Source organism: Gallinula chloropus, assembly GCF_964237585.1.
Source record: "Gallinula chloropus genome assembly, chromosome: 18".
NCBI lineage: Eukaryota > Metazoa > Chordata > Aves > Gruiformes > Rallidae > Gallinula > Gallinula chloropus.
The window spans coordinates 5,147,165-5,160,033 of NC_140103.1; the positions used below are offsets into that span (position 1 = coordinate 5,147,165).

A 12,869-nucleotide genomic window follows, 5' to 3' on the forward strand; every position below is an offset into this window, starting at 1 on the left:
CTGCGGCTCCTCCGCTGCAGCCCGGGGCTCTGGACTGCCGGCACGTACCGTGCCACGCCAGCAAGGGCCAAGGGACAGGCACCTGCAGCTACACCCCCCCAGGAAACGCCGGCAGAGCCCACCCCAGCACCGTACACCCCGCAAACAACCGGGCGGAGAGGCGCGGGTCGCCTGACCCCCTCCAGCCGAGGTGCCGAAGGGAACCGAGCCCGGCCGCCCCCACCGCCGCTCCCCGGAGCCCGGGGTCACCGTACGAGCGCTCCGGGCAGACAAAGCCGCGGGGCGAAACGCAACAACTCACCTGAGTGTCGATCATCATCGTGCCCCGCTCATAGCCCCCGCCGGCCGCGCACGGAGAGCCGCTGGCCCCCGCTCCGGGGCTCCGCGGGGCCGGGCTCACCGCCCCTCCGCGCTGCCCGGCGGCCGGGCCCGCACCGCGCCGGCCATGGGGCCCCGCCGCCCCCGGGGAGCCGCCGCCAGCGCGGAGCGCGGCTGGGAGAACCGAGCGCGGGGCGGAACCGAGCGGGGCGGGGGCGGGAGCGCAGCTCCCGGGAGGGCGGGGGCAGCGCCCGGCTCCGCCTGGCCCGGCCGGCTGCATCGGCGAGCAGGGAGCCGCGGCTGGGTGCCGATCCGCGCCGGGGGGGAGCACCTGCGCGTCCCCGGGGATGGACACCGAGGCACCTGTGCCGGCTACCCGCGGACGCCCCTGCAGACGGACACTCTGCCCGGCGCCCTGGGCACCCCTCTCGCCTTAGGTCTGGTTGGGAGTCCCCCCGAGTGGGTGAGCACTGTGGGGTGCAGCACCCACGGGACAGCACCTCGCAGGCCTCTCCAGGGAGCACGCAGCGCTCCAGAAGGTTCCAGCACAGCAGTGCTGTGCGAGCTATAAATAGGAGCAGAGCTTCAGGGCAGAGAAAGGGGTCGTTGGCTGGGTGAGATCCCCACTGCTGCCAAGCTCTCCACAGCAAGGCACCTCTAACGAGGCCAGTCCGGCATCCCGCTGCGGTGTGACTCGACCGCCAGCGCACCAACATCCATCCCCGGCTGCCTCGCCTGGGCTTGACCCCACACGTGAAATGGGGCCATGGAGGGACCCCGGGTAGAAGCTGCGGGAGATTTCGGTGCACAGCCGGGTGCTGGAGCGTGAGCTGGTGAGACAGCGGAGGCTGAGCGGAGCGGGGTTGCCCTGGAAACGGAGAGGCTGGATGCGAAAGGCTCCGGCACTCCTGGTTTATATTTATGAGGCCGATGACATGTGGCATTACAGAGCGATGTCAGGAGGAGCAGGAGCTGGGAGAAGGCTGCGTCACCCGCCATGGCCCAGTGCACTGGGCCAGAGCAACGCTTCTCGCCTGGCGATGCCGAGCCAGCCGCCGCACTGCTGGGGACCCCAGGACACACACACCCAGCACCAACACAACTGCCACCGTGTTGAGCAGCCCCAGGAGCCACCGAGCGGGAAGCGCTGATTTTGTCAGGGTTGCAGTGGGGGCTGGTGACATGGAACAGCCTGTCACATCCAACCATCCCCCTCCTCCGAGGCTTCAGGCCAGCAGAACAGCAGCTCTGGATGGGGAGCGTCGCCAGGAAAGGAAAAGGTGCTGCCAGGGCTCTTTGCGCTGGCGCTAGATGCTGCTACAGAGCAACATCATTCTAATTATGGTAACGGTGTCAGTGCTGAAGAACAGTGGGGAAAATACATACTTCAAGCAGTCTATAACTATGTCATTTGCTGCTGGCAAAACTCACAACCAAGCCCCCTTTCCCCCCCACTCCAAGAACGAAGCACTTTTTAAAAAAGCAATTTGTGCTCGTCTGGCTCGCTTTAAATTAACCAAAGGTTCATCAAAGTGGGCATGCAAGCCACAAAGATTTCTGGTTAAAACGGCCTTTCTCTTCACATGGGTTTATACTGGTTTTACATGAAACAGCGACATTTGGTGGATCTACGTTTAATCTAAATATAGCCCAAGAAAAGTCAAGTCAGTACAGCGCTGCTCTTACGCTCTGAAAAAGGAGGGGGCTGGGTGGGTAGGCAGACATTTAAAAGTCACTTTAACGTGCTTTGCTAGCAATGCTTTCCTAAATGATTTGATTGTGTGGACCTGTGTGTGGATCAGAACCGCAGGATCGGGGATTCAGCGTGAGTAAAGCACAACCCACCCCCGAGAATTCCTCCTCCGGGCCCTGCTGTCCCTGAACACGCCCATCACTGTCACTCCACATGGAGAGAAGATGTTGCTCTCTGCATGTTGCATCCCCGGGCATCCCCCCAGGGACTTGCTGGGCCAGAAAGGTGAAGCAGACCCGGGGGGTAGGGGGCAGGTTCAAGTAAGAGAACAGTTACCCTGCTGCTTCGAGCAGTGCTTTGAGATTAGAGCAAATCCCCACTGAGACAGGAACTCATCCTGCATATCTCATGTTCACCGGTGACCAACCGGGACTGGTCCCTGCATGGACATAGAACATGAGACAGTCTGTTCCCTGAAGAGCCACGGGCTGGATGGGTGAGACAAAGGGTCAGGGTGTGAAATCCACCACTCTGGCAGGGAGCTCACAGCCCCCCAGCCCCTTTCCACCACCATGCTGCTTTTGCTGTGTTAAGCCAGCCCAATACACACACTTATTCCCCAGGCTGGTTCTATACTGGGAGCTGATGGTCTTACCCTTCCTCATCCGTGTCTGCTCAATGACCATCTCATTTCTGTGCCTCCCCAAATGGAGATCTCACACCAGGAAGGTTTGGCTCAGCCAGCCCTGGTCCTGAGTTGCGGATCAGAGTGGCTCAGAGGATGTTTCTGGTCAGGCACCACTGCTGTGAGAGGAGGGGTAAGGGAAACCCAAGCAGGAGCAAAAAGGGTGCTGGTCTGGCTCAGAGGAAATCCTTCTTGTCCTATCACTGGGAGGGGAGAATGAAAGGGTCAAGGCCAGGCCTCACCTGGAATCACATTTAGTGCTGGCTTGATTTAATTTCTGTTTCTTGGAACCCCCTGAGAAGTTTTCCCTTTGGGGATGAAGGCACCAGGCCAGTCACCAGCCGGGAGGAGGAAAGAAAAAGCCTGTCGGATGGGCTCCCGAATTAGATGGGTGATGAATGCTGGGTCTGCTCCAGCTGAGCACAAAGGGATGGATGGAACAAGGGTCCCTCAGGAAGGCAACAAGCTTCTGGCCTGAGGCTTGGTGAAGGACAGACAGGGCTCGAGCCAGAGATACCTTGAAAGCGTGGTCAGATCCACAGGCAGAGCAAATCCGCGGAGCATTTATTTACACGCGGTGATTCACTTCTCCTGCAGTGCTGCCTGTGTGTTTCCAAGCCCAAATTCCCTTGGCACAAGGACACGTGAGACAGCATTGTCCCCTGTGGTGAGCAGAGGAAGACCTCAGATGCAAGACTGCCTGTCTGCTGCCTTGCTACCACGTGCCTCAGTTTCCCCACAGAGCAACAGACAGTGGTGGGGCATTCAGGTCAGAAAGGGGGTCTTTGTGAAGCTCCCACACTGCCCACAAGCCTCAGGCTGCACAATCCAAAGGAGGGGAGGAAAGCTTGCTGCTGGCGTTGGGGGAAGGGCATTAATCAGCAGGAGATGACAACAGGAGTCCAGGCTTTCGTTAATTAGAGGAGATGAGCAGATTGAGGGAGTGTCTCCAGCACTGTGCTGGGGAGTGTGTTTCTGCAGTCACATTGTTGTGCTCCCTAGAGACACAGGGAGTTTGTAGGTACTGCTTCAAACCATAGCAAGGAGCAGAACCGTGCCAGGTAACGTGTGACACAAGACCACCCCCTGGGGAGAAGCCGCGGGGCTGCCAGGAAGATAAACCTGTCTGGCACTGCACAAACCCAGCTATTACCATGTCAGGTGCAGGGTCTGGGTTCGGCCAAAGGCGTCTGGGAAGCTGAGCTGGACACCAAGCCTTTCACTGATGTTTTCAGAAGGGGCACCCCAGAAACACAGACCACCCTCTACCACCCATCACTGTTTGTGCCGGAGAGCTTCCCTTCATGGTGGATTTAGTGCAGGCTATGAATATCTGCAGAGGAATTCAAGTCATTTAGTATAGCAGGATGAAGCCCAGTGCCTGCAAACACAGGCTGCTCCCACAGACCAATTTAGAGCAGAATTAAGGCAGAAGGGGAATTAGCCACTGGCACAGCTGATCGGTGGGTCTGTGGCCACCGTATCGCTTCAGACTCTTATTCCATCTGAATGCTTTCCTAAGAGACCTAACCTAGCCCAGCTAAGGAGTGTGAGCATGGTACTGACACTGCAGGATAAAATTATCCAGCTTGTCCTGTGCAGATCAGGCTAAATGGTTCCTTCTGGCTTGTAAAAGAACCATATATGTGTGCGTGTGTGTATGTATATATATATATATATAGCCACTGGCATAATGAGATCCTAGTTTCAGTCCTGACCTCTGTTTGGAGACAGCTATTTTACAAACAAGAAACCTACAATATTAATCCCAGGCTTAGCAGGAATAGATCTTCATGGAAATATTTGGGTAAGGATCTTTCTTCACCCTTTTGGCTTAGATGATGTGCCTGGGTACCAAACATAGCCATCTTCTCAGGAGATGCAGTCTGAGTTTAGCTATGTAGAGGGGTGTCATCCTCCAGTGCCACAGTGCTGAGAACAGGCTGGAAAAAAGAAAAGGTGGCCCTTTGCTGGGCAGAGCATCAATCAACAGAGCCAGGTGCCACTACAGCTTTGGAGGTATTTTGTGTACCACATCTATATTGGGGGTTCCATTAAAGCTTTTCTAATTGGTCTTCTGGAAGATGAAACACCTACAGTGACACTTGGCAAGTGCCAGTCTTCAGCCTGCTCACACAAGACTGCAACAGCTCGTTAAGTCATCCGCAATCAGCGCTGAGGCCCTAAAGCTTGGAATACTTGATCCGCTGCCATGCAGCAATTCTCTCATGTGAAGAGAAGCAAGAACAGTCAGGCACCTCTTCCCCATGTTCTTTCCCTGCTAAATGAGCCCTTTCATTTTTTTTTTTTAATTCATTTTTTTAATCTGTTCCCTTAGAAACAGCCAGCTTAGCCCTTTCACCCCGCTCCCCTCCCCGCGCTGCACAGCCCTGCCCTTCCCTGCTGCTCCCTCGCCCTGCTCCCATCAAACCAGCGAGGCACAGACTCCCACAGCCCTTCAGTAACACGCCTGGAGAGAACAGAGGGGATCTTTACAGGGGATGTGCTGCGGCAAGGGAGGTGGCACATGAACCTCCATGCTGCGACCTCAGCTGACGGTGATGCAAGCTGGGGTTGTTCCTCTGTGTTTGGACCCCCTGACTGTTCTCCTGTGTGAGCTGTCAGGCTTTAGAGGCTGCAAAACCTCCAGTTCAGCTTCATTCACGCAGAGAAAACGTTACCATCATCCTCCTTCCAGCTCCAGAGCGACGTCAGGGTTTCACTAGGGTGCTGCATGATGAAATGAACTCATGCTGGTGGCTGGAAGCACATCAGCTCCTACTGTCAGGCCCAGCAGCTTCACACCCATTTATTTCACAGGGCTGAGGGGATGGGCAGGGACATGAACCTCTCAAACACCAGATTTTCTGTGCTGGAAAAGTTCACACCATCTACAGAGACACGTGAACCTGGGAGAAGGTTCAGAGCACATCATGGAAGTTCAGCTGGGGCTGGGCCAGTTCTGCCTAAACTCAGCTCTCCCAAGCAGCCAGGAACGTGGGAGATAACTGCTACGGGAATTAATGGGATTTGCCCTGTCAGACCATGGTTCTTACTGGTGATGGCTGGCACCAGCTCACAGCTGAGAGGGTCCAAGAAATCCCACTGCACACTAATCAGGGATAACTTGATCCTGTTACAGGGTTTGAGTTTAAATCACAATGCATGAAAATCTATTGCCCTGCATCATTTTTGTTTGTTTCTTTTGGGTTTTTTGGTGGTTTTTTTGAAGTAAAAATGTCTTCACTAAAGCTGTAAGTCTTCTCCTCCACAGGAATGTCACATACCACTTTGGTCTTGCTAAGTTTTTGCTAGGCTCAGGGAAATGCTCAGGCAAAGGCAGCTGCAGCCTTGCATTTGGTACCTGGCCTTGTGGATGCCTTTGTGTGCTGCAGAATGCTTGGATTTACAAAGGTCAGGAACCTGGAAACCTTTTCATTCTCACCACCACTGTGGTTGCTGCTCCTGAAATGCATTAAGACTCCTGCTCTCCACAGAAACTGCCCAAATGTTGCTTTCCCAGTTTGTTCACACTGGGAACGAACGTGCACGATGGGACATGTCCTGTGTGAGCGAACATCCAGTGGGTTTGATTGCCTGGAGGACATCTCTGCAACAACCAGATGGTCAATCTTGTATCTCTTTGTAGTTCTTCTTATCCAACGTGGAAAAACGTATGAGGTGAATTTCAGGGGGCTTTGGCTTCCTGTCATCCCATAAATACTCTGGAGAAAGCACCTTGGAGGGTTTGTGGGAAAGGAAGTGCCTGTTGAGATGGCTTTCTTCCTGCCAGGCTGCCATGATCCCATTGGCTTTGTCTGTCAGGATGGTCATGTGGCAAGTCTTGGTGAACTCATAGACTTTCTTGACCAGCCCTCCAAACACAGCTCCTCCATAGTAGAAGTCTCCTTCTCCATCAGGGATGTAGGCAGCTGAAGAGCTCCTCCTCTCATAAGGGAACTGGCTTCGAGGGACATTGAAATAGCCAGGGTGTATGGCTGCTACTGTATCACCCAGGGTCTCAGGCCCCCAGGTGTTGTAGAACACCATGTCAATGTCCAGGCAGAAGAGGTAGTCCACCTCCTGATGGCTCCTCTCTGCTATGTGCTTGTTTATGGCTTCCATCCTGCGCATGGAGATCTCTTGCCAGCTGGAGTATTTCTTGATGGGGACAATGACAACCCTTCGTCCAGGGTTTAGCTGGACATTGGGAATTGTCTCAGGGTTGTCAGTGAAGATATAATAGTTCACCTGGTAGCCCTTCATGAAATGTTTCTCTGCTGACTCCAAGAAGCGACCCACAAACCTGGTGTACCTGTGCAGACACAACACGTGAACAGCACAGCAGAGACAAGGGGACACTTGCTGGGTTATTAAGGGGACTTTAATGAGTGGAAGATGACATGGGATGAAGAGTGTTGGCTAGCTGTTGCTGCAAGGCTGCATGCACTACAAAGGCAACAGATGAAGCAGGCTGGAGGATGAGGAACAAGTAAGTTATCTCTGCTTTGACCAACAAACCGCCTACCTCCAGCCCTACTTCCTAAGGCACATGCAAAAATATTGACCACGCTTCAGATACCTTGGATGCTGAGCCTGTTGTCTTGTGTGGTTATCAACACAATACACAGGCGTAAAAGTTTACTACAGACTGGGGCAGATTGGGCAAGAAAAGCCCAAACGATCTTTCCATGGAGGAACCACATCAACCCAAGAACCGCGTTAGTGAGCCACTTACTTTCCAACAGCAAAGGCTGTCACCCCTATGGTGACATTCAGGGGCCTGTAGGCACTGTCTAGGATGTCTGAATTAAAGGTTCCTTCCCAGACGATGGGTGCCAGCCATGGCGTGACTGTCAGCACATCCCGACGCCTGAAGGACAGGAACGGGAATGTCGTTAGTGGTTCCTTTTGGTTTCAAGGCCCAAAAATGGGAAAGAAATGCTAAAAAGGCAGTTTGAAGAACATGTCTATCAGTGTCAACTCATTATGGATGGTATTATCTTCAGATCTTTTTCCCTGCCCTCAGATTTAAGGTTCCCAAGCACAGACAGGGGTGAAATTAAGCACAGTTTAACGAATTGCTGAAACCCCAAGGATCTGCTGAAATCTCATTTAAGCTCATAGGGCTTTTCTGCTGAGGAGAGTTTAATGGCCACTGAACTCACAGAGGGAGATGCTACGTGTGCTCGCTACCCGTCTGATGCAGACTGCTACACACAGATTAGAGAATAAGTAATAAATTACTATACAAATATACCCCACCGCTGAGCTATTAAAATACAGCTTGTGGCAGGATATTTTTTCCCCCCAGTATTTATATATAGCTTTAACACACTCAAATTTAGAATTCTTTACATGAGTCAGCACTCAAATGCATAACAAAGTTATAGAAACTCCTTCATCTCCTTCGTGGGAAGTGGAAACATTGGATCTGCAGCAGCAAAGTCTGCTCAGCGATGCTATTTCAACTTCCTTCTTTGTTTTGGGGGTTTCATTCTGACAGTTTTGAGTTTAAAACAAGATGTCATTTATGATATGTGATGTATTTTATGATTTATCATTATGAAGTGTGATTTACCCCACGCTCACCACAGACCAGGATCTGTAGCACTACTGAAATTCGTCACAGGGAGCGCAGGGCTGGGCTGGGAGGCTGACACTGGCTGCCATCTGACAGGCTCCCAAAGCAACAGCAGCACAAAAACCAAACCAGGGGACTGCCAGGGTGCAGGTTGATGGCTTTCAACCCACATCTAATACTTTCAGTCTGAGTGGATACAAGAATAACATCTCCACTCCCTCCTGTCTAATGGGTACGACTGAAAGATGGAATTATACAGGAGGAAGAATTTGGTTTGTAGAAAACGTACTGACTGAGCTGTTCTCTTTCTGGGTTAATTACCTGGGTTTGGAGGAGGAGGGAGAGAAGGAAACCTGAAAGGTTGTTGCTCTCAGCAGGGCTTTTAGATTTTGTTTGGAAGGCCTGCACTGGGGTTCCTGGTGACTCATTTCCCTGGCATGTCCTCTCCTAGTGACCTCCTTTCAGTAGACACTAACAGCTACGTGGCTCTCTCTTCGTTTAGTCCAGAATCTGATTTCACACATTAAATTATTCCAATAAGGAAAAGAGAAACATTTGGGCACAGCACATCCTGTTGAAATAGCAGGGGAAGGGGGGAGGTATGTACCAACAGGGTGTGTTTATTAACCTGCAAAAGAACGGTGGCGGTTGAAGGTGAACTGCTGGAGATAAGAGTCAGGTGGCAGGAGCTGGGCTGAAGGAGGCTGCTATTACAAGGAAGGAGTGTTTCTTAAATCCCTTTGTAGCTGCTGCCTGCAGCCTTCCTCATCCACTGAAACCCTCTGGCAGATGTGTCTGGGTGGTGCCTGTAAGATCCATCAGGTTAGCTGAAGCTTTGCTGAGGGTCATACAAGGCACCAGCTTGATTTTTCCCTGAGATGGACTGAAAGCTCTGCCACAGCCCCATACAACGACAGCACAGATCCAGAGGACATTTTTCTCCAACTATTCCCCATCTCCCATCTCAAAAGGAGCCCCTGGTAGCAACCACACAGACAGGCTCTGCGCCTGCTCATGTATTCCTTGGCAATTTACAGTAGGTATGTTAGCAAGCATACAGTGACAGAGCTCAGTCTCATGGCAGCACAGAGCTGTAGTCGTACACCTATGGTTGGGCTTCTCTTGGAACAGGGTTCAGCATGCACCAGGACTTTGAAACCACAAGTGCCACCCAAATCACGGTCAGCAGAAACAGAGTTCAAACAAAGTTACTTACTTTGGAGCCAGCACTCTTGGCTGCTGATAAAATAATCTGTAAGAAGGAAGAAATATCCACTGAATAATACATGAATATGCCTGGAAAAAGGGAACAGCAGTTTAAAGGTCAGGAAATAAAAAGCCAGTACTTACTGGGGGAAAAGCTGGATGAGCTTCTCTTCTGTGTATTGGAGTTTCTTGGAGCTGTATGATGGGGGGGGTGGGAAAAGAAAGAGATTGTAATGTTTTTCCCTAAAACAAGCACCAGGTTCAGCTTCAGAACCTTCTGCCACACCGACAGTGGCCCAGGTCCTTACTGCTGTGGCTGTGCAGGCTGCTCTGCCTGCTACAGAGGGATGCTGCCTGCACAGGCCTCTGAGGGTAACACTTCTGAAACTGAACATGCAACAGAGACACAGAGATGCTGCAGCTCTCTGAGTCTCATAAAGTCAGGCTGGAGTTTAGGGGTCACAGGGGAAGCACATGCGTGCTGGGCACAGCCAGTCCTGGTCACCTACATGCTCTGTTCCCTGCACCACTGTTCCTGCCCACCTGAACTACCTGAAATGTATCATGCTTCAAACAGCATTCAGAGTGGTAAGTGCCTTACTAGACACAATGCTTTTTAATGGCTTGAAAGAATCAGAAATGCCTCTAGAAGAGATCACCTCTTCTATCTGCATTTTTTGGACAAAGGATGGGAAGAACCATGGCTTGTCATGTTACTGCTATGGTGCAACATGGCAGTGAAGTCACTTTAGGGCACGTACCCTGCTCCTCCACAGTGTAAATTCTGCTTATACAGCTTGAGATAGCTTTAGGACTGATCCTAGGTCAGTTCACTGTACAGCAGTTTGAACTGTAAGGTTTCTGGAGAAGCATCTTAGGGATATGGTTTAGCACAGGACAGGAACATTTGGACTCGGTGATCTTAAAGGTCTTTTCCAAACTTACAATTCTGTGATTCTGTGATCTCCCCTTTCAGTTTGTTCTAACTCTGCCAGGACTCTATAAACAATTGCTTCTTTCACCTCTCTGACCTTACATTTTGCCACGTACTGAGCCGGGATACTTAACCCACATCTCAAAGCGCAGTGAGATCCTGGGTGTACCTGTGCACGTGTGTGATTACATCTTGATAACCAACCCACTGTTAACCTGTTAGTCACGGTCTCCGTGTCCCACAACAAACCAGATGCCACACAAACACAGAGCTGTCACGAAGGGCAAGCAGACTAAAGCGGAAAAGGTTGTGTTATTACCATTTTGTTTTAAGAGACTGACTAATTGCAGACTCATCATTGCATAAAATAAAGAACAAGCATTGACTTGATAATAGCTACTTGTACTGGCAGTGAAGAACAGCTGCTGTGACAGGGATCTGTTACTAACGACATACAAATTGGGATACTTGCAAGATTTCCGGGCAGGGAAGGTAATACGGGAGGTAGTGCACTTTTCCATTCCCAACTGCAAGCCTGTGGCAGCAAAGAAACATTTTAAGACAGGAAATGTTGAAAGATAGGATTTTCCTAGGATTTTCCAAGGTCTTCTGAGAACATGGCACAGATTGTGAGAAGGAACTCAAGCTAACTGCTTGTTTACTGTGCTAATTAGCACTGGATGCAGGGTATTCACATTCCAACATGATATATATATAAGGCAAGAATGGGAAGCTCAGGAAAAAATGAGTTCCAGAAGCATCCAGCTTGTAACATCAGGTCTAAGTAGTGTTATTTACATCAAGTGGTCTACAAAAGGTAAATGGAGACACATAAAGCAATGCTCAAAATGGATAAATATACAATGAATGGGGCTGTGATGTGCTGAGGCTTCCTGGAATGTGAATTGCTGCGTGTGCATCCTTCAATTTACGTAGCAGACAAATATGCTGCCTGGGCTTTATTCTCCTTTCAGTTTTGACCACAATCTATGTAGATGTTTTTATACAGCTCACTTAAGCACTGGGGAAATACATCCACTCAGAATGGGAAATAAGAGCAGATTGCAACACTACAAGTACAGTATGATTAAGAATAACTTAATAATGAATAACATAATAGTTAATAGAAATTCCTGATCCCAGATTCCTTTCAAAGGATGTTTGAGTTTGCTCAAGAGCAGCTGCACAGCACACTCGGTGTGCTCAAGGCTACCGGAGTGACGTGGGACTGTTTGAAGAGACAGATCATCACCTCTTAAAGGCCCCGACTGAAACGTAACTGGAATATTCTGTACCTGAACAAATGTTTAGGGGTCACATACGGTGTTAGCAGCCTAGTTTAGACACAACTGGTCTTTTTTCCTCTGTCCCTTCAGAGGCTTCTCCCAGCTACTGGAGTTACTTCATTACAGGAACTGCTGTTCTTATGGCTCTAACAGGGACTTTCCATAAAATGCACTGCCTCTATTTTCTGCTGCTATGCTTTGCACCCCGTTATAAATATAGACCGGGGATGTTTTAAGCATGACCAAGCTTATGGTTTAAGTATGACCAAGCAAAGCTTACCAGATAACCATGGTAGTGACAAACAGGCAGACAAGAGATCCCAACACTCTCCTGGAAATCATGTCTTCTCACTCCCAGCAGCTTGCAATCTGCAAGGCACAAAAAAGCAGGGGAAAGTGGCTGTAGATATCTCACCAGGAGAGGAACGGATTCTTTTTTTCCTAGGAGAATGAGGTTCTCCAAGCAGTTGCATTTTCATCCAGCCTTTCTGCAGTGGGGATCGCTGAAGGATCCGGGCTGTAAGAGCCAGGTCAGTTCCTGTAAACCGCTTGAGAAACCTCCCCACTTCAGCGAGATGTCATCACAGCAAGCAGTGCGTGGGGAGCCTTGCTGAGACGCATCTTCTTTCTGTAACAGACTCCGTTTCTTCATCTAAAGCACACCCCCCTCTGCAATTTAATAAACTCATCCAAAGCAATGCCAGAGGCAGCTCCTCCCAAAGGCACAGGCAGCAGAAAGGCAACTGTGGGCTGGTACAGGGACAGGAACGTTGCACAGCAATAACAACGCATATTGTGGCATGATATTCCTCTCAAGCCAGATTTCTCCCCTTTAAGAGCCATTAAAATCCACTTCCCCTCGCTCAGCTGTCCAGCCGTAAAAGCTCAACCTGATCCTTGTTCTGCTTGCAGAGAATAAACGTTCCCCCAGCGCAAGCCACGGGACCCAGGGCAAACACACCGAGCCTTTCTGTGGGGCCTCCGAAGGGGCTCGTTGCAAGCATAGTAATCACTACAGGCTACGTGCATTATTACCTGGAGTGAACACAGAACTACAGCTCTGCAGGCGAGTCTCTTGCGGGTGCTTCACTTCATCCTCCTCAGCATCCTCTGCATCCACCCAACGCTCTCTCGTCTGCCGAGCCAGCTTGCCAGGCTGCTGC

General features: G+C 50.8%; 1 protein-coding gene across 1 annotated transcript; it reads right to left on the bottom strand.

The window, feature by feature from the left end:
• Positions 1-4,491: 4,491 nt before the first annotated feature.
• GBGT1 (globoside alpha-1,3-N-acetylgalactosaminyltransferase 1 (FORS blood group)) lies at positions 4,492-12,869 on the bottom strand. The gene is made up of 7 exons (XM_084272461.1): positions 12,742-12,869; positions 11,987-12,075; positions 10,866-10,955; positions 9,631-9,681; positions 9,497-9,532; positions 7,435-7,569; positions 4,492-7,011 (listed from the first exon to the last, which is right to left on the bottom strand). Exons 2-7 carry the CDS (start codon positions 12,046-12,048, stop codon positions 6,324-6,326), a joined length of 1,062 nt encoding a protein of 353 aa, XP_084128587.1. The 5' UTR covers positions 12,049-12,075; positions 12,742-12,869; the 3' UTR covers positions 4,492-6,323.